This window comes from Rhipicephalus microplus, chromosome 5, assembly GCF_043290135.1.
Source record: "Rhipicephalus microplus isolate Deutch F79 chromosome 5, USDA_Rmic, whole genome shotgun sequence".
In the NCBI taxonomy this organism is placed as follows: domain Eukaryota; kingdom Metazoa; phylum Arthropoda; class Arachnida; order Ixodida; family Ixodidae; genus Rhipicephalus; species Rhipicephalus microplus.
This window is the reverse complement of record NC_134704.1, coordinates 13,377,872-13,402,110: the sequence shown is the minus strand read 5'-3', so window position 1 is coordinate 13,402,110 and position 24,239 is coordinate 13,377,872. Positions and strand designations below refer to the sequence as shown.

The 24,239-nt window shown below is 41.4% G+C and overlaps 2 protein-coding genes across 3 annotated transcripts in view; one reads left to right on the top strand and one right to left on the bottom strand.

The window, feature by feature from the left end:
- Nucleotides 1-9,541, top strand: part of Itpr (Inositol 1,4,5,-trisphosphate receptor) — a 91,228-nt gene extending 81,687 nt beyond the window's left edge. For both annotated transcript variants that reach the window (XM_075894864.1, XM_075894863.1), the window contains 7 exons: nt 983-1,166; nt 1,477-1,826; nt 2,732-2,943; nt 3,142-3,307; nt 3,705-3,865; nt 7,847-8,008; nt 9,080-9,541. In XM_075894864.1, the coding sequence (XP_075750979.1) occupies nt 983-1,166; nt 1,477-1,826; nt 2,732-2,943; nt 3,142-3,307; nt 3,705-3,865; nt 7,847-8,008; nt 9,080-9,175 (1,331 nt within the window). In that variant the 3' untranslated portion in view covers nt 9,176-9,541. The remainder of the gene's footprint in view (nt 1-982; nt 1,167-1,476; nt 1,827-2,731; nt 2,944-3,141; nt 3,308-3,704; nt 3,866-7,846; nt 8,009-9,079) is intronic.
- Nucleotides 9,542-11,157: 1,616 nt separating this feature from the next.
- CPT2 (Carnitine palmitoyltransferase 2) lies at nt 11,158-23,613 on the bottom strand. Its single transcript, XM_037426153.2, has 11 exons — nt 23,166-23,613; nt 22,677-22,888; nt 20,356-20,415; nt 19,879-19,982; nt 19,026-19,159; nt 16,961-17,166; nt 14,329-14,602; nt 13,817-14,010; nt 13,312-13,481; nt 12,589-12,808; nt 11,158-11,844 (listed from the first exon to the last, which is right to left on the bottom strand). The coding sequence occupies exons 1-11, from the start codon at nt 23,345-23,347 to the stop codon at nt 11,522-11,524; spliced, it is 2,079 nt and encodes a 692-aa protein (XP_037282050.2). The 5' UTR covers nt 23,348-23,613; the 3' UTR covers nt 11,158-11,521.
- Nucleotides 23,614-24,239: the final 626 nt, after the last annotated feature.

Sequence of the window (24,239 nt, the reverse complement as noted above, 5' to 3'; positions counted from 1 at the left end):
GAGCAACTTTAATGAGCACACAAGGCACATGAAGCAATATGCGATCACAAAACTACCACCGAGACACGACCGCGTAAACGGAGGGCAGCCTGGCGAAAATGAAATTTTTGCACGACCCGTGCCATTCTTCATTGTGTAGTCATTGTGTAGTCATTGTGTGTTCATTGTGTAATAAACGTCATCACAATTGTAACGTTGAAGGCTTTTTTCTATGAATCAAAGGGAAAGGCACAAGCAGCATTTTATTATGCCTTGTAATGCTCAGAATGCTTTTTTTTATTATGAGTAGCTTGAATGCCAGTGATAATTTGTACTCTGAGCTCTTGGCTTCATCAGGCTCATTCCAAAATGTCCCACTGGCGGTGCATGTGGTGTCCTACATTTACCTTAATACCTCGACTAGTGGAACACTGCTGTTGATAATATAGGCATTTTAGATGTTCTCAAGCGTTGGACCTTTAACTCCGAGATAAATTTTTATTTGCCTTTATTATCCCTCTATGCACTTGCTTTGTTTTTTTTTGGTGGGGTGTGCTCATGGGCAGGCAGCATTTTCACTACATGTATTTTATAAGCCAGTATTCTAGTTGGCATCCTTATTTTTTGTTCGAGTTGCTCGCTTCTCCAGCCAGTGCAAAGGCGCAGCTAAAGCATTAACAGCCATCCAAATAATTTTAACTTTGGGCGCTAATTATATTTAGAAAGAATGTCCTAACTTTGTTACATTTTCAGTGCAGTTTTCATCTCTTCCCTCTTTGTCACTTCCAAATCGCATTGGTTTTCATCACTGCTTGTAATTTCATAACTACTGTTGATCTGGAAGAGTAGTGGCATTAGATAGAGAACCGTTTTCTCAAGAGACACAAGCGTGGCCCCTGGAGGAGTGCACTGCATTATCACAAGTTAGCTCACCGTGTAGTTTTAAATGCTTGCATGATTTCTGGTGGCAGCACTTCTTAATTGTTGGGCATGGTTTGTGCAGAACTGGACCCACGGCTGAGTGGCTTGAGTTGGGCACTGATGCTGGTATCTCTGGCAGCAGTGGTTGTGGCACCACGACCATCGTCTATAAGAGCATTGTCCTGTGCCTGCATTCTACGTCTCATGTCCTGGCTAGGCCTACAGCCTACACTGTGGTTACTGGGCACAGTAAATGTGGCCATCAGGTTAGCCCTCATCTCCTATATGCCATGAACAATAAATAAGTTTTGGCATTTAGAATGTACACTTTGTTAACCTTCTCACTTAGAAAAGCAGCTTTGAAGAGCAGCTGGACTTTTTCATAACACGCTAGTGCATTGAACCTTGATGACTAAAATCTTTTGTTGAATGTGACTTACACAAGAACTCTTAAAGGCTGCGTGCTTTGGTTATAGTGTGTACAAATGTTTCTAAGGTTCCATATTTGAGGAACTCCTGTTGGAAGCAGTACATTTCTGTAATGTCCCTCATTCTTTTGCTCTTTTTTTTTTTCAGCACGGTGCACCTCGTAAGCATAGTGGGAAATCACGGGACGTTTGCACGCAGCCTTGGCCACATGCTGTCCGACATGGAGCTTCTGTACCATGTCTGCAACCTCGTTTTCTGTGCACTAGGCCTACTTGGACACCCACTGTTTTACAGTGTGCTTCTGTTAGATGTGCTCTACCAGGAGGAAACACTCCTTAATGTCATAAAGTCTGTGACACGTAATGGCCGCTCTATCATTCTCACGGCTGTGCTTGCACTAATTCTGGTGTACTTGTTCTCCATTGTTGCATTTCTGTTCTTCCGTGATGACTTCCTCATTGAAGTTGACAGCCGTGCTGTTCGGAACGTACCACGAGGTAAGTCAACCAGTTCTGTGTTCAGTCTTAATTTCAGCAGTGCACTGAGGGACAAGGACTAAGAAGAAGTTTTCTGTTCAGTTTTTTTTACCGCAATATTTGCATGCTTTTTCCTAATGAAATTCAGTTTTCTTCTCATCGTCTACCAGTCTACTGCTAAAATTAAAATGGATACGTACCAACTTGCTCAAGTTTCAATTCTCATTCTGTGTTTCGCGTTGCCATGGTGGTGTGCTTTTTTATATATTCTCACGGGGTTGTGACGTGGACGAAGGGAGCAGACTCGACGCTAAGATGAAACTGTTTATTCTGCCGAACGTGTAGCCAGGAAACTGAAGGTCAGATTACCGCAATATACGGGCACTGATAGCGGCGAACAGGGCATCAGCTGTCGATCAACTGACAAGCGGCGAAGCGCGGCGGCATTTATACATGTGTCATTGAACGCTCCAGCCTTATCACTGGTCTTAACGCAAGATCTGGAATAATCTCGTGTGTCCACGCCTTGTGAACAATCGTATGTTGGATCAATGTGGCCTCATGACTTCAGTGCCACTATTAGTGCTCTCGATGTTCAAAGAATAAATAGTGCCTGGCTCTGTATGCTGTTTCACTAGTTTTGCAGTTAATGTCCGATTTTTGTAAGCTTCTTACATTGAGGTAAATTCAGTGTATAACAAAGCGTCATAAAAGACATTCAGTAAAATAAAAAGAAAGAAAAAGTTTCGTAACTGCATTATGGAGCATCTCGCCTAAATACACACTGCTGTAGCGAACACCCATCTTTATAACCAATAGTTATTGTAAATGTCACTGCAAAACTTCTAATCTTGGGTTTTTTCGCATTCAGTTTAGTGGTATTTCTATATAGTTTAAATGCACTTATCACCTCTCTCACTTGTCAGTTTCAGGCCCAGAAAGTGAACCACCATGTCTTGAAGGTTATTGCGATGTATCCGAGCGGCCTAAGGATGCCAAGGAATCTGATGATGATGATGATGACACAACAACCGAACGAGCTTGCGACTCTCTCCTAATGTGCATAATAACCACAATGAATCATGGTTTACGGAACGGTGGTGGTATTGGTGACATTCTACGACCACCTAGTGCTAAGGTGTGTACTTTGCCAATGGCATTTTTGTACTTGTCAGGAATGTTATTTGTGTTTACAGACCCTGATTCACGGGGAATGCTTGTGGGTATTATTCAGAGTTTGTCGGCACATTGTGTATTGTAGTCATATTGCTTGTATCACAGCTGCTTTTGTGAACATGTGTGTGATGCGCAAACAAATGTGTGCTTGTTTGTACAGGAACCACTGTACTTTGCTCGAGTCGTGTACGACCTGCTCTTCTTCTTCGTGGTCATCATTATCGTGCTGAACCTGATATTTGGTGTCATCATTGACACGTTTGCTGATTTGAGAAGCGAGAAGCAGCAGAAAGAAGAGACCCTGCGTAACACGTGCTTCATCTGCGGTTAGTTAAGAGCTGACACTACTGTCAGTGCAGTTTCCTGCTGATGATACTGTCTGTTAATTGACAGAATTTTTTGGGATATTGATCTATGAACAAAAGAGCAAAATCATTTTGTGTTTTGTCATAGTGGGAATTTTAAAACAATCAGTATAAAACAGCTTGTGCTTTCGAATAGAGACACTAAGGGTACACATCTAGGACATACCTGACAGAAAAAAAAAAAAAAGAATGGTCAATTCAGTAGGCATAAGCTGTGTTGTGTGATAGCTAGTAAGAACCTAAAAAGACATTTTTACTTTAGAGTGCTCTCTTTACGTGTTTTATTTTGAGAAAAAAAATTGTGCTCCTGGAACCTGAAATCCAGTGTTGACAAAATATCTTTTCTCACTGCGACCAGGTCTCGACAGGTCAGCTTTTGACAACAAGAGTGTGTCATTTGAAGAACACATTCGATGTGAACACAACCTTTGGCACTACCTCTACTTTATTGTGCTGGTGCGAGTCAAGGACCCAACAGAATTTACGGGTCCTGAAAGTTACGTGGACTCCATGATCAAGGTTAGCAGTACTTTCCTTGCTGCTTGTCACTGAACCCTTTTTGATTATGAGGACATTTTAAGACTTCTGAGCTTAACACAGGTCAGTATGAGTCAGAGGGAAGTGCAGTCGAGTAGAATCATGTGCAAGTTGTGTGCTTACACTGTGAATGCGCTGGACTTTTTGGGGGTGTTCCTTATACATAGATTCTGCCATGCTGTTTTACCACTTGAGGAGAAACTGCGCTAAATTAATTGTTCATAACCTGGTTGATATGGTACATCCCCAAACGTATGAAATACTAAGGCAGCTGTAGAACAGGTAGTTACTGCTCATTACACTAAGAACATTGATTAATTGATTGATTAATATGTGGGGTTTAACGCCCCAAAACCACCATTTGATTATGAGAGACGCCGTAGTGGAGGGCTCCGGAAATTTAGACCACCTGGGGTTCTTTAACGTGCACCCAAATCTGGGCACACGGGCCTACAACATTTCTGCCTCCATCGGAAATGCAGCCGCCGCAGCCGGGATACACTAAGAACATTGAGGTGCAGAGGCCTTAAAGCTTCAAAAGGTTTTGAGGAGCCTCAGGGAAATATTGAGCACAGCAGGGAGAAAATAAGACGTTATGATTCTGTATTACATAAACTATAAAATAAATTGAATCAAAGCTGTTGTGGTGGCTTAGTTGTTACGGTGCTCAGCTGCTGACTTGAAAGACTTGAGTTCGATATTGGCCATGATGGTCACATTTTGGTGGAGGCAAAATGCTAGAGGCTTATCTACTGTGCAATGTGGTGCACATCAAAGAATTCCAGGTAGTTTACATTACCCAGAACTTTCTCTGACATTTGCAGCATGGCATCTCTCATAGCCAGAGCTGCTTTGGCTTAATTGCCACAAACCAACCTCCCAAATAATGATAATCATCATCATCAGCCTGACTACGCCCACTGCAGGGCAAAGGCCTCTCCCATATTCCGCCAATCAACCTGGTCTTGTGCTTTCTGCTGCCACGTTATACCTGCAAACTATTTAGTCTCATCGGCCCACCTAACTTTCTGTCTCCCCCTCGTGCATTTGCCTTCTTTATGAATCCAGTCAGTTACCCCTAATGACCAGCGGTTATCCTGCCTATGCGCTACGTGCCTGGCCCATGTCTATTTCTTCTCAATTTCAACTATGATATCCTTAACCCCAGTTTGTTCCCTGATATACTCTGCTCTCTTCTTGTCTCTTAAGGTTACACCTATCATTTTCCTTTCCATCGCTCGCTGCGTCGTCCTCAATTTAAGATGAACCCTCTTTGTAAGCCTCCAGGTTTCTGCTCTGTATTTAAGTACCAGTAAGATGCAGCTGTTGTATGCTTTCCTCTTGAGGGATAGTGGCAATCTACCAATCATGATTTGAGAATGCTTGCCGAGTGTGCTCCACCCCAGTCTTGTTCTTCTAGTTACTTCGGTCTCATGGTTCGGCTCCGCTGTTACTACCTGTCCTAAGTAGACATACTTTTTTGCAACTTCAAGCGCACTATTACCTATCGCAAATTGCTCTTTCCTGCTGAAACTGTTGCGCATTATTTAATTGTATGCATATTATTTTCAGACCTACTCTTCTGCTTTCCATGTTGAGTTCACTAATCATGAGCTGTAAATCATTCCTTGAGTTACTTATCATCAAGGCATTGTCATCAGCGAATTGCAGGTTACTAGGATACTCTTCATTAACTATTATCCCCAATTCTTCCCAGTCTAGTGCCCTGAAAACCTCCTGTAAACATGTGGTGAATTGGAGAGATTGTGTCTCCCTGCCTTACACCCTTCTTTATTGAGATTCTGTCGCTTTCTTTATGGAGAACTGTGGTGGATGTGGATCCACTGTAGATTTATTCCAATATGTTTATGTAGGGTTCGTCTTTGCCCTGATTTCATAGTGCCTGTATCACTGCTGATGTCTTGACTGAGTCAGATGCCTTCTTGTAATCTATGAAGGCTGCTATAGGGGTTGGTTGTATGCCATGAATTTCTCTATTGCCTGATTGATAGTATGATTATGGTCTATAGTGGAGCAGCCTGTACGAAATCCAGCTTGGTCTTTCAATTGACTGAATTCTAAGGTCACAGTTTCTCTGCCATCTTTCGACAGGTCCGCTGTTACCCTATCCTCACCAGTGGCTTTGCTATTTGCATTCTTCCTAGCGCTTTCATTACTTCCCCTGGCATTACTGGTAGGATGTTGAATTTCTCTGGGCTATTATATTGCTTTACGGTATCATCCTCATTGTTTTGGCCTCTGTACAGCTCTCTGTAGAACTCCTCCGCCACCTCAACTATCCTATCTGTATTGGTTATGACATTGCCTTCCTTGTCTGCTGACACATACATCCAATTTTTGCCTATGCACAAGTTTGCATTCGCAGCTTTTAGGCTTGTGCCGTTTTTTTAAACCCTGCTCGATTCTCTCCATGTTATACCTTCTGATGTCGGCTACCTTACGCCTATTGATTAGCTTCGAAAGCTCCACTAGCATGATTTAGTTAGGTTGAATTTGAGGCTTTCATGGCTTGTCGTTTCTTGGTGGGGCCCTACAACACGTTTTGAGCATGGTCAGAAAACTCTGCCGATCGGTAGTAGAGGCTCCCAAGAACACGCGAGTCAAATATAGCGGAGCACGCGGCTTGAACTTCACAATAAATTATAAAAGTCAGCTAAAAATTGCCTTCTCTTTTCTCGACAAATGACGCTCGAAAATCGCTCATGGAAGGCCTTCTATCAGCCATAGACTGATTTGAACATGGCGCGCTCAGTTGTTACAAGGATCGCCACAGTAGGCCGCTTCTTGTACACACATGCATGCGCGATGACACTGACAAAGCTGCGTTTTCGAAGACAAAAAAAGTGCTCAAGATCACGAGGCGCGCGTGATGCACTTTTTTTGCCCATTCCATTCTCCCCCCCCACTCCCTCCATGCTTAGCTTCCAGCACTTTCGTTGGGGCGAAAGGAGAGAGAATGCAACTGCAGCGTGCAACCAATCTTTGTAACTCCGCTCGTACAGGACGGATTCTTAAAATTTTTGTGGCGTTGAATTTGTGAGGTAATAAGCTCTTTTAGTGAAATTCCATGCTTCCTTGAAAAAGTGTTTCAAGACCTCTTTAATAAAATTTTTTGTCTCCTGAGATGGTCTGCCAGTGACAAACCAAATAAATGAAAGAAAATCTTGCAGTCATGAAATGACATTGTTTAGTTTACTGCGTCCACAGAACTGCACAGTAATGTTGATGCCATATAGCACTTCAGTTGTAAGGAAAAAATGGTGAAGAATCCCAGACCAAAATATTTATTGCGCGGAAAATGCAGTTTGTTGGCTTCCTCTCATCTTGAATGTTTTTTAATGAGCAAACAAACCATTGTAATGATGCTCCACTTATGGATCATAATTATTATGTGTATTGAAGGGCTTTTAAGGAATATGAACTGGTCAGGTAAAACCTTTGTAAAACTAGCAGCATGGTACTTTTGCAAAGGTTACTTTTACAAAGGTACCAGTGCTCTTATCCTGTGTACTCTGTTTCATGCAGCCCTGCAATGTGTGTTCAAGAACGCACAAACTGTATCAAATGAAAGCTTTACTGCGCTCAACAAAGTTGAAACAAAGTGACATTTCGTAGTGAATAAGTTATGTATGGACAGTGAAACATTTTGTTTTGACTGTAGCAGGTGACTTGATTCTTCTGTCCTAATGATCTCTATGCCAAATGTGTACTTGAAGGCCATCTTTCGTAAATTGTACTAATGCTTTATTTCTTCAACAATTGCACTATGTTGACCTAATACAAGGATCGGGTAAAATGTGAAATTCGTGTAGAAGAGCACTGTGCAGTTGTGAAATAGCTCTGCCAAAAATGCATGTGTGGAATGGCCATAGTATTCCATAGTGGAATGGCCTAGTATTCCACAGTATCCTGTGGCATTGTGTGTACCTTGTGGTGCTGCAGGAGAAGAACCTGGAGTGGTTCCCACGCATGCGTGCCATGTCACTTGCAGCAGATGAAGCAGATGGGGAGCAGAATGAGATGCGCACACTGCAGAACCAGCTTGAGGACACCCAACGTCTGGTTACCACCTTGTCTCGGCAGCTGGCCGAGCTCAGGGACCAGGTAATGTGCTTGCTCACTCGTTGACGATGACGAATTGCTAGTCGTCACTTGTGCACCATCTCCTGCCTCGTAAAGCTTGCAAAAGATTTTTGTGGCATGGATGTGTGTGTCCTCCTCCTTCATTCTTATTCCTTTTGAACGCTTTACAATTGTTCATGTGCAGAAAATGCCTTTAAATACAAGTGCACGTTAAAAAACACCAGGCGGCTGAAATTAATCCAGAGTTTCCCGCTATGGCATGCCTCATAACTAAATTGCGGTTTTGGCACGTCAAACCATGAGAATTATTATTATATTTGTTCATGTGCTGGACCAGCCAGGCTGAATGTCCACCTTTGGCTATGTTTTAGTGTTGTCTCAGTGTTTTTTGTTCAAGTTATGCAGTCGTCAAGTTTGCCTGTGGACACGTGGAAAAATAATTCATGATGGCAACCAACCCTTGCAGTCTATGTATAAGAATACTATGTACCTAGGTCAACTACTGATAGGGGAGCATACACAATAAAAGGAAACCCACTGAAGGATAAAGATGGGCGAGAACGCATATGGCAAAAATCGCTGAATTCTGAGAGGCAAACTGCAGTTGTGTCTAAAACAAAATGTATACAATTATTGTGCATACTTCAGGCTGTATTGAAACTTGGACTAGAACAAGAGAAATTTCAAGAACTTTGCAGCATGCAGTATAACAGAAAATGGATCAGAAGGCAGTAAATTGGTTCAGAAATTAGACAAGTGTAGCTGATATTCAAGACGATATTAGGCAAAAGAAATTAATGTGTTAGTCGACAACGGGTGGTCAGTTAGAGCAATTGAGTGGATAAGAGAACGAAAAATAAGCCAAGAACAGCAGTGATTTAGATGAGTCAGGGATCAAACAAAATCAGTTCATGGTAGAGAGCACAGATTGAAGATTATGGGGGAGGCCTTTGTTCTGAAAGGGACACAAGATAGGCTGAAAAGTCACTCTCAAAAAGGGCCACCTAGATGCTTCAAAGTTATGTTATGTTTCATTTTCAGCCATGGCAGAGCAGTTTACCATGCTACCGTGTTAATTCATGTGCAATGCAGATGACAGAACAGCGGAAACACAAGCAGCGCCTGGGGCTTTTGGCTCATCCCAACTCTGTGCCATTGGCTGCCACTGCCAGCCTAAGTGTGCACTGACTCTCCTAACTGCCAACCCACAAACAGCTCTCCTCACAAAGAAGGTCACCACGCGCACAGTGCGAGCCTGGATGGGCCACCAGCCTGAAATGTGCTTGCTACATCACTGCCTTGGTGGTGATCATGAGACTGGGCCAAGCAAAACGGACCATGCGTCTTCCATCGACACGACACGCAAGAGCCATTAGAATCACTCTGCTCTCTCGTTGCTCTTGGAACATTTGTGAAGGAAAGGGACCACATTTTCTTCCTGCTTTCCCACGTGCACACAAAATATTCTGGATTAGTCTTTCAGCAGTCGCTTCAACACTTTACTGCCACGATTTTTGTGGTGTCTTCTTTTTTTTTTTTTTTTTCAGTATTGTTGCTAGTAGAACTGCATGTCAGAGATGAGAGGCAAGAGTGACACTGATTGAAAATTGTGTGGCGGTTGTATACAAACTTCCTGGCAAAACATTGACGTCAAGCAGACAGTGGTGCCTGCATTGAAGCACAAGGTGATCGGCTTTTTCTTCCTTTTCCTTTTTATGTGGGCTTTTCCCACCTCTATTAACAGGAAACAGAATTTTTTTATCATCAAGTGCAAAAACTGCATTGAACGTCTTAACTCGCATTATCTTAGTTTTTTCACTGCGTCTTAATTTTTGATGTCGAGGTAGTTTTAGATTGTCTTTCACAATGCATGTGCATCTAAACAAAGCTTCTTGCTGCAGTCATCACGTAATGCAATATTTTTTATGTTCTCGTGACAAGCCGTATTAAGTAAAGTGATACGAGTCAATTTTTGTACTTCGAGATTTTCGTTTAGCACTTTTCACTGTGATGGCTTGAGCTGCAGCACTCCTAAAGTGAAATTTACACTAAACCTGTGTCGAACCCTCAACAGTGGCTTGGCCTTTATTTTAGAAGACTGCACTACCACCGAAGCTTTCTATCACACACTTCTTGAAGCAAAGTGGAGAAAAATGTGTAGCCGGTATTGCTTCACTGACCTTCTGATCCTCTTTCTTTTTATGCTTCTGCTGATTGAAGGTTTCTTGCATGCTTCAATGACTGCAGTTCTCTCTGCAGTGTTTACTTGTCGGTGCTTTCAGTGTTTCAGATATTCAATTCGATATGTTGTGTTCTAGCTTCCACTTGTTCTTTTACTGCACATCTACACTTTTCAATGCGAGAATTTTAGACTGTTATAGCATTTTATATATTTACATTGCCAGTGCATTTCCACATTACTATTAAATCTTCACTTTTAAATGTATTTTTTCCCCCAAGGTTGGGTGCAGATATCCATAAAGTTTTAACAAATTTACGAACAAATATTTTTCTGGGATGGCTCTAGACATGTGATGCTACTCCTAATGGCTTAGTGCAATTTACAATCGTGAGAAATGGCAGTATTGCACAAGAGGTGCTACTCCGGCATTAACTACAGTGAACTGTGATAGCAGATCACTCACAGCTACCTTTTCCATTGTCTTTCTTAATGAATGTGTGGTTGAAAAAATGTTGCTATAGGCTGATTTTTGCTCATCTGTTTGTTTAAGCAAAGTGCAGCCTATGAAAAAGCCTGTTAGCTGCATAACAAAACCGTATGTCACGAAATCTGGGCATGATGAATGAAACTTCGAGTTGTCACATTGATTTAAAGTGGCTGCATTTTCACAGAAGTCACGGACGGTAAATTTATGCCTATAGTGAATTACTCCGTGGCATCTTTCATCCCTGAATGTTAAGATCAGTGTCACCCATGTTTTCAGCTTAAGTATGCACATTTAGCAGCCATAGGTTTTCAGCTGTATATTTTGACTAAGTTTGTTACAACTGTGTCTCGAATCGCAGGTAATGAGTGTAGTTTTTGCAGTTGTAAAGAGTTCTGCAAAAAGTTTAACACATATGCACATGAAATGAGTGCTCCACTTTGCAACATATTCTTTCCTCCACTAGTCAGTGAACACGAGAGAGTGGTATTTATTACAGCACCCTGATCAAGAAATACTTTTTATTGTCTTTTACAAGTGTACAAAGCATCAATATATACATGTATGTACTATGTATGTCCGTGCTCACGTGTGCTACTTAAAATGTACGTTGCATTTATTTGTTCACAACACTGGTTCGTAATGTAGTTTAAAATGGTACACGATAACCATAGATGCTGTACTGAATGACACTGTACACCGTATGCTCCACGAAATTGTCAATAGCATCTTACACAAAGAATACAAAAAGTGATTGAGCCCCTATGCTCACTTCTTGTTAGTGAAGTGGCAGCTATTACTTTAAATTAAACCAAAAATTAGAGGAATGCATTATCAACAGTCTTCATTTAAAGAATACTATCGCTACCTAGGTGCACTTCATGGCAATACAAATACGATCTAGAGCTTCAGCCATGCACGCTGAGAAATTCCTGGCGTCCCGATGTGGGCTGTAAGCACTGACCAGCGCTCCCAACTTGTCATCAACCATGCCATAGCCGATGCCGTAGCCGTCTGGCACGACAGGTGCAAAGCCTCCACCACTGAAAGCCACACCATGTAAGGTGGATGTTGAAAGGACAAAGTGGTTTGCCTTCTCGAAGCAATTGTCTCTGTAAATTGCTGGCATGGCCCGCCCCTTCTCTTCAGCCAGGACTCTCAAGGCAAACAAGTGGCGGTCGAACCCCTGACCTGCAGTAAAATAATAGCCATATCTTTGTGATTTTGGGTAGACCTACAAAATGAAAGCAAAGCAAGCATGATAGTTCAATACTTCCCATTTCTTGTGTGCTGCTTTACTCATAAAGTTCAGTGCCCTTCTCAAGCCAGGTCTACAGTATTTATACGAGCTGCTAAACATAGTTCAACTGTGGCAAGTGTTGCATTTAGCAGTCCAGCTTGATGTACACAAGCACATAACATAGCAACTGGTCACTCAAAATACATCTGCCACAGTGGTCCAGTAGTGGTGATGGCACCCAACTGTTAACCTGAAGGTTGCAGTGTAAAATCTCAGTTGCAGCGGCCTTATTTCAATTGAGGTAAAATGCTAGAAGCTCATGTACTTGGATCTAAGTGCACATTAAAGAACACCAGGTGGCCAAGTTTTTGCAGACCTCCACTACAGTTTCCTTCACAATTCTATTGTAGTTTTGGGATGTTAAACCCCAACAAATACTATTATTGTTATTGGTCACCAAATAAACTAGTTACTCCGATAAACAAGGCAAGTGCACTCAGATGTAATTAAATCCTTGAGGTGATTTTGAGTATCACCTCGGTTTATCTTTACCGACATACCCTGCTTTTGCATTCTCCAAATTATTGCATGGTGCCTGCAATGTTACACAACTGCATTTTCATACCAACATTTTCATAAAATTTGCACAGCATTTGCACTAGTAGTCTTGCTATGGCAAGTTAGCAGTACTGTACCCATGGCGGCCTCCTTTGTGAGCTGGTTGTGAACTCTAGAGCACTCCTCCAGCAGGGGTCTAGCATGCTTGAGGTCTTTGTTCGAACTGAGTGCGTTTACGCAATGTTTTGTGGCCATTGTTGCGGGCCGCACTGTTTCTGTTCGCCCGTGCTTGAAAGCAGACGTGCTGCACGATTCATAGGTGGCCGCAGTGCCTCCGTGTGCCAGGAAATAGGCCAGCTGCACAAAGTGCGAGGAGATGCAGCACTCTCATTAGTACTTGCATTAGGGTCTATGCTTGTATTGAAAGCTCCTAAGAGTTTTTCTGTAAGCATGCGCATTAGTGTGTACGGTAGTGCCAAATGATTAATTTACATAACTGTGTTGACTACTCCAAGAGATGCTTTTTAACAACTATTTACAAAATTTTCTGTAGCAGTTCAACCATGCGTTGTCTCCCCTAAGGGGGAATGCAATCTTTTACAGCTGCCTGCATGTAGGCATGCTTGTGAATTTTCAATTATGGTAAAGGCAAGGTTGTTAAATGGATGGCACTCTATCTTGCTTCTTTCTGCTCAAGAGCTTTTGGCTGGAAAATAATACCTCTCCCATGCAACATTGTTTTCCTTAAATGGTTCATGTTGCAAAAGGCATACGCACTTGGGTGCAAGCGATTATTCTGAGACATGATAGCAGAAAAGCAGATTAAAGTATCTTTGAAGGTGGGGCATTTTTGGGCATACCTGAAAAGAGAGCTGCATGACTGAATCCGGACTGAGCTTGCTCTGCTTGATGAGCTCTCTGCTAAGGCCCGAGTGAACCATAGCAGCCAACTGGAGGTTGCCTGTATTTTTCTCGTAATTTTGCTGGGCTTTCTGCACATCTGCCTTCACAGAATCATTGACGATAAAGTCTGCACATAGTAAAGAAAAATGCTAAATCGCATTTTGTCGCAGCCTGGGTGAAAAAAGTTCAGTACGATTCAGGAAGTAATCATGAATAATTCTAGCTGAACAGAATGAAATGCGTCTGTGACCGGTCGCACAGAACCTCGGTGCTTGGAGGCTCATTGTACTGACTAAATATGCACCTTGGATTTTGGCCATAATTTATAATTCCATGCAATATCTTTTCCTTTCGTGGTAGGCATGAATGTTTTACAATATAGCCTTGAGGATTTAACTCAGTGCATGGTGCAGCCATAATGACATGCATGCCACATTATGGCTACATAGGAGACCCACTTACCAAGCCGTTGAATGTAGGGCTCAGGATTGATAATTGCAGACTCTCCGGGGTGAACGTAAGGCCGCTCAGTGCTGTCAGTGAATACGTCGTTAAAGTAGCGCAGTACAGCCACTCCATCACCCCACGAATGCTCAAAGTTAATAGCTGCATGCCCTTCTGCTGTAAGAAGCAGTGAAAAAGACTTGTCGAACCACCTGAAAGAATGTAAAGCCCGTTGCACTAAACAGACCTGCAAACTGGCTACTGCTCTCCTATGCTAAAGACATGCAAGAAAATTCGTTGAGATGTTTTCATGTTAATTCTAGACCTGTAGCTTTGTCACAATCATTTTTTTTTCCGGCTTTACCTTTTGAACACTTTCCAAAATAGTAATTCGTGTACCATAAAAAAAAAAAATAGTGCAAACCAAGCATTTGTGCCAAGGCAAGGAGCTGCCACAATATGGCACATGACTACCCTGTGATACGTGGATGGTACATCTACTAAAGTAATTGTCATTACAGTGAACCCACCTGTTGTGAACTGGGCCATGTAGAAAATGGTGAGCTATCTTCTCTTGTTCTGTGCCCTGAAATGCTTCACTGTCTAGCACCAGCACGAACAGGGCGCTGTCAATTTGTCGTAGTGTGCTCTCATTTCCAGCAGCCAGGAGTTCACTACGCGCCCTTGCCCAGTCATCCCGAGGTCCTGCTGTCAGCGCAGATACGGGAACAGTAGGTGCAGGCCGACTGTCGGTCATGATGTGACTTAGGCATGCTTGGTAATGTCCAGGTCCAAACAGGTTGCCTGCAACGAACCATCTGTTGTGCAACAGGAAAGGGCAAATGTCTTGTTCATGCACACAGCAGACTATAGACGAGTAGAGATGATTAGAAGTTGGTTTATGATTGCAGGAAAGTAGAAAGATCAGTGTGAGATATGCACTATTCCTTTGCTTCATACACATAAATGAAAAGTGGACAGGAAGATAATGACAAAATCACCACCATAAGCTAGCTGCTGGCCAGATACTAGTATGAAATAAGGGAAATGTTTAGGGGGCTCGTCTATTTGTTAGACACAACTAATAAAACCAACAAACAGTTAAGCTAAGGAAAGCTTGAGGAACGTTTTTTTTTTGTTACTATAGTGTAATGACTTTGACTTAAATACAAGAAAATTAGAGAGGACAACAAATCGCTCTTTCCATAGGTAGAAAGACTTGAACCTACAATCTTCGAATGGTGGATTCAGATCTCACTGTTACTGTCATACTCGACAGCTGAGCAGCAAGCAATGCAAGCTGCAGTGTCGAGGAGGGTAGCTGACACCAGAATATTGCTGCAGATGACTGTCTCGAAAGCTTACGATGTGCTTTCAAAAAGCTGTAGAACTGCAGAACTTAAACAGCTTCTAGCAAGGACCTTGTAAACTTAATGTGAGCCATTTTTTTACATGCTTTCAATATGGTATGCTAGGGAATTCTATCAAGAAATTTTTTTAGCCCTGGTGTCTGAAAACAGTACTCACAGATAACATTCTGGAGCAATGGATAGGAAGTAAAGACAAATGGTGTAAGTGAAAAAAAAAATGAGGTAGAGCATCAAGTTGTGCCTTGCTATTTATTTTCTTTTTTTTCATGTTATTCAAAAGCTTTACAAACAATAGTTCACCAGCAAGCTCAAACTCTTTAGTCTGTGAATAAAGAAAAGCTATAAAGACAAAAATGCAGTGTGTTTATGATAAAGCTTTCACATTCTTACTTGCACTGACTATGCTGGCAAAGAAAACAGATAAGCACCTTATTTATAGCATCAAAACAAAAGAGCATAGCACAGTGCACTAAATATATTTTTCTGCTTTTATATTCCACATTTACAACTTCGAGGTGTCAACTTTGCTAGACTATTTGGCATATACTTGCACAGGAGCTTCACCCTTGGTAATTTTCCCTTTATGGGCAGCACAGCAGTGTTTATTTATTTCTTAAAAAATTATATGTTTATGGAAGATGTGCAACAGCTGAAATAAGATTAGGAGCAATATTTGGAGCAGCAGAATGTTGCTTTTGGAGCACCACATCCATGTTTGGCAGCAAAAAAAAGCAACTTTTTAGCACCACATCCCACATTTAAAGTAGTATAACAAACAAAGTTTACTTAAAAAAAGTTGAAATTATTCAAGATCAGCTAAATCATGTACAGTGCATCTCAGCGCTGCTATTTCTATGAAACCAGTGTTTTCAGCAACCCCACAATACATTGAATAATGAAGTCCACAGTGGCATCTACAGCGCCTGTTAAATCGTAGGACAGGCGCTGCGAATACTAGTATGAACCTGGGGACATTGAAACTGAGGAGATTCATGAGGGTTGTGTAGACAAAATAAAACAGAATAAAAAAACTGCCATACATTTTTGTTCATTTTTGTTTTGTTATTATTTCTTAGGACCGCTGAGACAACGTACATATCTCAAAATGATTGCCAGTAATTTAGACATTATTGATTCTACTAGTGTGCGCATGATTAATTAAGGAAAAGAATGTGTTGTGCCCCATGACAACTAATGCTTAAAGCCCCTTCGAAATCGTAGTACGCTTCCCCACAAGGCATTAATGTACTGCGGCGAAAAAAAAACGTTTTTCATGCGATAGTACAAGACCAGGAAATTAGAGAACCGTAGTCTAATGAATATAACCAAAGGAATAATATTTTTTGTTATAGAAGCACCCTCATCTTTCCGGGTTTTTAAGTTTTATGCGGCACTTAGTAACTGACTTAATGCTGAATAGAGCAGTGAAATCACGCAATTTATGTTGACTCAAATGAAGGCAACATGTTGTGAGTAGATAGTAGAACATGTGATATTTTTTTAAACGCTATATAATAAGCATATCTCATTTTATGTGCACCTGCCTTAGATAATGTTGTCATTTAAATAAAGACCAGATGTGAAAACGAAACATTTCATTGCCAGTAGTAGACTAGCCATCATGTACACTTTTCAAATTCAGTTACCTTTGCATTAATATTATTATTAATTTTTGCACAGAAGCAGCAAACATGTTAATTACACTTGGAAAACTTATTATCTGCAGTGCACTGTTGCTAGCTGCACCTCATGGATCTTTACTGGCCTGTGGAAAACTTTGTAATTCACTCACCTTTATCATCTAAAACCTGAAGTGCATAGAAGTGGCCATTGCGGATGACGAGTATATGCCTGGAGTTCGGAAACACCTCAATTTTGTCACGCACAAGCAGTGGTATCCGTGTGCTTGCAAAAAGGTTGTGAAACTGGCTCATGTCAAGTGGGTAGGCCTTCCACAGCAGAGCACTTGCATACCATGTCAAGGCTTCTGGCAGCATTCTGCAAACACAGAGGTGATAAGTTAGGGCTGTTTCAAAGTCCTTTCTTTTTCATCTGTGATCCTACAAGCACATTTCCGAAGAGTGGAATAATACAGGCACTGCAAATAATGTTTGGTTGTGACTAACAGTTCTGTTCATATTGATTGCGAGCCACGTTTTATCTGTTTCACGAGATATGTCTTTCTCTTTCTACTTATGCCATATCTAAAGACATCTACAGGAGGATTCATGTAGGGTAGTTCTATAAATGTTTTTAAAATGCTAAGATATATCATACTGAGCTAGGCCATACTTTGAATCAGTACAGAGAAACAGCAGTAACACTTTGTTAGAGAGCGCTCATTGTACATCCTTTCTAGCTTTGTTTTTCATGCTGATTCAGAATATGCATCTATTCCAACTTGTCTAGCTTTCTACCTTAGTATAGTGAGCTAGGTCAGTGCATTAAAATTCCAGAATAGCCAATGCACTCATCAAAAGTAAAGGTATGGTATGCTGTAAGATGACATTCAAGTGGTTGTGCAACCTTGAAATTTATGTGCGCGCTCCCCACAACCCCACACATCATAACAAATGGACCAAGGAAACATATGAGCGACAAAGAAATGATTGCGAATCCAAGTAAAGCCTTACTTTTAGAAAGGAGAGATTAGCTAGTACGTCGGAAGCTAATGCAAGCATGCATTGCTGACAAATATTTCAGATACACTGTACATATCATATACATGCAAATATTTTGCATCCGTTGACCAGTTTTCACTTTTGCACTATACCTGGCGACAGACTTCCTTTCAGTGCCCTCAGTATGATGAGCCCCTGACACTACCATACATTATATAAGCGAACAATTTGCACCATGAGTGCCACAACCTTTCTATACAGTGCCAATTTCCTACTTTACACCACCACATTGCAATGCCATTCATGCAACTGTGTGCCTTTCTATTCACATAGCAGCATTCTGGGTGATGTTGCATTCTTTCTGCTTGTTGTGCCCACACTAGGACCCATAAGCATGTACTACCTTGCTATGATGGCCCCGCTATCATAGCAAGAGGATTTGGGCGTAGTCAAAGAAGGCGCGTTGTTGGCTTACGCTGAGAGTATTTCCATTTACTTGTACTTACACTGTGCCCCGCCGTGGTGGTCTAGTGGCTAAAGTACTCAGCTGCTGACCCGCAGGTCGCGGGTTAGAATCCCGGCTGCGGCGGCTGCATTTCCGATGGAGGCGGAAATGTTGTAGGCCCGTGTGTGCTCAGATTTGGGTGCACGTTAAAGAACCCCAGGTGGTCTAAATTTCCGGAGCCCTCCACTATGGAGTTTCTCATAATCTTATGGTGGTTTTGGGACGTTAAGCCCCGCATATCAATCAATTACCTTGCTATGATGATCGATTCCTGAACACGATTAGTCCTTTCCAATTTTATGAGAAACTTTAAATAGAAAGTAGAAGGGCTCAAATGTATGTGCAATGTTTCAGCCTGATGCCTTTGTTCTCCTCTACTTGTAGTGATTATATACAAATAATAAAAACACCTCAAGCTGCTTGAATGACAGTTTATAAAGTATCTAATTACTAACATTTCAGTGCACTTTTTCTAGTCTGGAATGCTATAGGGCACTGAGCTATGCACGAAACTTGTGATGGCAAAGTGCCCTATGCATGATAACTGCACAGGTTGGTATGGCTTCATGGTCAAAATCAACAACATTGTGAAGATGAACGACCCAACACAATCACTAACTATCAACTAGAAATTTGTTCTTGCTTTGCTTAGGCACAGGTGTACACCCATTCTTGAATGGGAAAATGGGCACCTGAGTGCATACTAATATCCCTATCGAAGAAAGCATTACTTGATGGTACGCCTGTATGCCTGTGTGTCACTCTTTTTGGCATTGAGGTGATACACCATAGGCTCCAGCTGATTTGTCTGCAGGGACCGCAAGAAGCGCAGAGAAGATATCACCATGTTGGAGGCACGAACAGTCTGAAATGAATTGTGCAGTACATTTTTCAATTGCATGATCAAGTCTGTTTGTTATAAAAAAATGAGTCCAGCTAACACTTAAAAAAAACTTCCTGTTTAAGTTGCAATGCAGAGACAGAAACAACAAATGACATTCTCATATCGGCAATTTAAGAACTGTGGCTTATGAGCTACATAGTCCATGTATTATTTACATCTTCACCGCACAAACACAGACAGTTTCCACTTCCCTCCTGCCATTTTTTTCTTTCCTGAACATATATTCCAAATAGAGCAATTGATAGATGTATTAAAGCATATATGGTGAAATAAGTTGATTCACCTATGCATTTATGTATGACATCTGTTTATAGGCACAAAGTTGTTCTTTAATACTTTGTTGAGTGCAGCTATAATTTTTACTTCCTAGACAGGATTGTCTGCATAGTTGTGAACATGCAGATGTATTGAAAGGCACAGCAAAAAGAAAGATATGTTTGTGTCAAGGAGAATCTTCCCGATGCACAATGAACATTGGCTCCAGCGTTCAGACACCGTAATTTCACCGTGTAGCTGCAGAACTGTACAAAAGTAAAACTATTGTCATAGGTGACTCCACATCAACATTTCTAAAGCTTTCTTTTAAAGAAAGAATCCACCAGGAAGTCAAGAGTGTGACAAGAACAAGAACTGAGATTTATTTGCAGCTGCCGTCGGAAACATTAAGAAATACAATTCACCTGATCCATGTAGCCTGGCCGCTTGTCATCTTTCCATGCCATAAATGGATTGAAGTTGAGCGGGAGAGGTTTGCGAGAAGTCAGGTACATGTCAAACCAAGGAGCTGCAAGGGAACAGCAATACTTTTTTTATGCTAGAGATGAAGAGCTTGTGAAAAGCGAATTGTTCTACTGATAAAAGCACTAAAGGCACGTATCAAGCCATGCACAAAAAGCACAGTTCATGTAAAGACAGGAGCCAAGAATACAAAAAAAAAAAGCCATTTTCAACAGAAGTGAAAAGATTGCAGTATAAATGAAGACTGCATGCAGCTTGAGGCTAGCGTATTCAAGATCATTGCTATGCTGCAATTTTAGGCATGGTACACCAACTATCACAACAGTAAGCTGTCCAGGCCTACTGCCTGTTTATGCAGCCTGCAACTTTGACATGCTCTGCACTGTAAATAATGCTAACAGTATGAGGTTTTCACAAACCTGAGATGTAGCTGGTTTGCTTGTTGGCTTTGTCCTTCCTTCTCAGCAGGCTGTCCAGTTCTGATGAAAGTGACAATTAAGTGCTTGTTTATCCACAAGGCTTGCAAAATAAGTTGAAGCAGTCACCTTTTAACTTATCGTTGGTTTCAAGCGACAAGATTACATTTATACAAGACGAGCAAGAGGCATTTTAATGGTGTTGAAAACTTTAAGAGTAGCTATAAAAACTATTTGATATGTAAATGTATAAACATTTGCATTTTGTTGAAGCTGAATTGCAAGGTCAGGAAGTGTGTGACAATGCAACTTTTATGAATACACTCAAAAATATGACTCAATCAATGGCTCACACATGCCAAGTAGACAACTGATGCCAACTTCAGCCATATAATGTAACTTTCCCTTCTTTGATCCAATTTCAACCAGCACAAGTCAGACATTTTTATTTGCATGTTTTACAACACTGTAAAATCAGCCATGTAATAAAGTTTCAGCCATGTAATAAAGTTAAATAACATCATTCAGCTTGTGTGGAGATGCAATAAGGACCTATACTGATTACATGGGTGCTCTCAGAGTACATTAAGCTATAGGCGAGTTGGTATTAACGGATCAATAATATTAACACATAAACACATCAACAAAGAAAAAGAACAATAATGAAGTGAGCTCGGTTTAAGCGAATTAGTATAAATACAGTAGACTATCTGTAAGGAGAAATCTAGTAAACAGAAGTGCACTTTAACTACAGAAATTATTGGTTTCATACTTGTGTTCTGCACTCGTGTTCATCATTCAGTACGTGGAACACCTGTTAAATAGGACATATTTTTCTGGTCCCTTCCTTTCAAATTCTCTTTATAGAGATTCTGCTGTATATACTGACTGATCATCATAGGAAATAACCTTCAAGCTTGATTCATCCTTTTTTTTTTCTAGTCACATACACTTTGAAATGATAGATATATGGATAAAAAAATAAAATTTACAGACTTCCTGTGCCCCTTCCATGTGCTTGCCAAAAAGTATTAGCTGGCATATATGTGGATTTCAATGGTTTTGGTTTTCACAGTAATTGAAAAGGAGTATGCGACTGTGTTAGTATACTCACATGTGCCACATGCTGTAATAATGCTAGACACATTTCTAAGCAGACTGAGCTCAACGAGATGCACAAAATATGTGCGATACTGGCGTCATAGAATAAACAAAACACAGCATTTCTTTTATGGGCTCACTGCTTCGCTAGACGCAACTAAATTAATCCAATAAACCATTTTGCCAGGGAAAGCATAAGGGTCATTAACTCTTTGACATGCTCTGTACACAATGTATGTCACTTTCTTCCGATATTTGTACCCGCAGATCGCGGGTTCAAATCCCGGCTGCGGCGGCTGCATTTCCGATGGAGGCGGAAATGTTGTAGGCCCGTGTGCTCAGATTTTGGTGCACGTTAAAGAACCTTAGGTGGTCAAAATTTCCGGAGCCCTCCACTACGGCGTCTCTCATAATCATATGGTGGTTTTGGGACGTTAAACCCCACAAATCAAATCAATCAACCAATGCTTCTGCTATTTGTATCAACTAAGGGGCTAGAAATAAGGAAGATATATTGAGATTCGGGTTCATTGAACCACCTGCAGGATAAATTTGTCTTCATTTAAATTTTATTTGCAGGGTACTGTTGCATATGAGCACATTACTCGAGGCATTAACGCATTTAACGTGATGCTTTGTGCGAGTCATGTGAAAAGTATGTCTTCTCTTAAAGTAGACATAACCAAAAATGAATTTGCACTTCATTTCTAGCCTAGGATTTCGCTTATGACAAAACAGAGCATGAACGATTTCAGCATAAATAAATAATTACAACCTAATGAGGATTAGTTACTATTACACACATAAATTAACATATTATGACATTATTTTTGTTGCAGTAGAATGCCGAGTGCCTTGAAACAATGTTGTATCAATTTGATTCATTTACAGGCAGTTAAATTCTTCATACAAGGTATCTAAAATGCTTAATTGTTGGTTTTAACTATAGTGCAGTAACTATGATGCAAGCTCTATTGAATTAAAGTGAAAAAAAAACAAAGAAACCCTTCTATTGTTGTGATTTGAACACGCAACGTTTGAATGGTGGATTTGGATTCAAGTACTCAATGGATACTTAAGTAACAAAACTCGAGTGGTTAGTTGGTGAAATATGCATTGAATAAAAATTAAACATTCAAACTTTTCTGACTCTATTATGATTCTTATCAGAGTCAGCATAATAATACATGCTCAAATGAAAGCACATATTACATCAAGCTTACCTGCACCCTCATTATTCTTGAAGGCATGAACAAGAACACGAGTGTTCTCCAAATCTTCTGGAGAAACCAGAGGCTCCAACGCATTCAGGTAACGCTCGCAAGTTTTTTCCAGTTTTGGAATCGGCAGTCGAGGAAGGCTCTTCTGAAAACACATCGTGGGCAGGATACTGCGTTCCAGGAACTGGTACTCCGGTGAAGAGATGTCTACTGATCTGAAACCACACCAAACAAACTAGTGTGCTAATGAAAGAACATTACAAAGGCTTGACTTAGTCCTTAAATCCAGCAAACCGGCAGCTGATAGCAGGTTGAGATGCGATGCAGGCAAGATCAAGTATCATATCGGGGTTGTTTTGTTTGGTGTAAAGCAACCTTGAAATTCATATATCGCTTGTCCTTCAAATCAAAGGGCCAGAAGCTAGCTTGAACAGCCAGCGAATCGACGGTTCTACATATATACCGTACCGAAATGAAGTACGTTTGACCTACCCGGGTGTGCTGTTTGAAGATGAGCGTTGCTTCGATGAGGACAGCAGCCGCACATTGGCTTGCAGGCATGCACAGACTGGCAGAACGACGTTCTCGTGAAAGGATAAGCGATGTGCACCGCAGATGCGACTGCAGGCGTTGGAAGCCCTGCGGAACTGGCATACTCGTTGCATTGCTGCCATGGTTCACCCGACTTTGGAGTGCAATGATGCAAAGACTTGTGTCTCGCTCAGACAAACGTCTGATACCGAGCAAAGTATCGCAGCGACCACGTCCTCACCCCAGCATGGATTCCTACGGGCGTGATTTTGCACTGGTTTCCTCGTTCCTACCACTCCCTTGAGCATGTACTACGATATCATTAGTCGCATTATGTGCATCAGAAACACTTGTTTGATTCCAGTGGCAAGCTGTCACAGTGTCGTCAAACGAGACACGGGCGCACCACCTTGGTTGTACCTTCCTTGTCAACCTTGTCAACACAAGCCCGCGCCTGGTCGTTGAGGCACAGAACACCTACGTTGAGGGCTTAGCACAGAACACCTACCAGTACCGCTCTAGCAACGGCTCCAGTATCTCCAGTTTCGGTTTTCGATCTGCCAGCTGCAGGCCAACTCTGGGCAACGCCTCCTAGATTTCCTGTGCCTGCCGAATGAACGCGAAACGGCGGTCATCTATGGCGGCGCTGCATACGTAGGAATGAAGGTCTTTGTACTTTGCCTTTAAGATTGGCAATTTTGGCCTCTGCTATTAATTTTAGAAGAAGCTTTGTATTAAAGAAGTTGCTTGTTGAATGACAGCGTCACTTACGTAGAGTTAATTATAATTACGTTTACAACTTTTCAAAACTTTTTACGCTATTTTTATTGCATATAAGCTCAAAAAACGTATAAACCTATTTAGAGACACCCCTACTTGAGTGACGCCACCACTGTAGTTCCAACGACCTCTGCTTCCCAAGTGACCGCCGATAATCCGTCAGGCACAAGAAATCTAGGAGGCGTTGCTTTGGGTCACCTTTCCTTCCTCCACGCTCTGAGTCAACCCACGGGCCAACAATGGGCCAAGTGGATC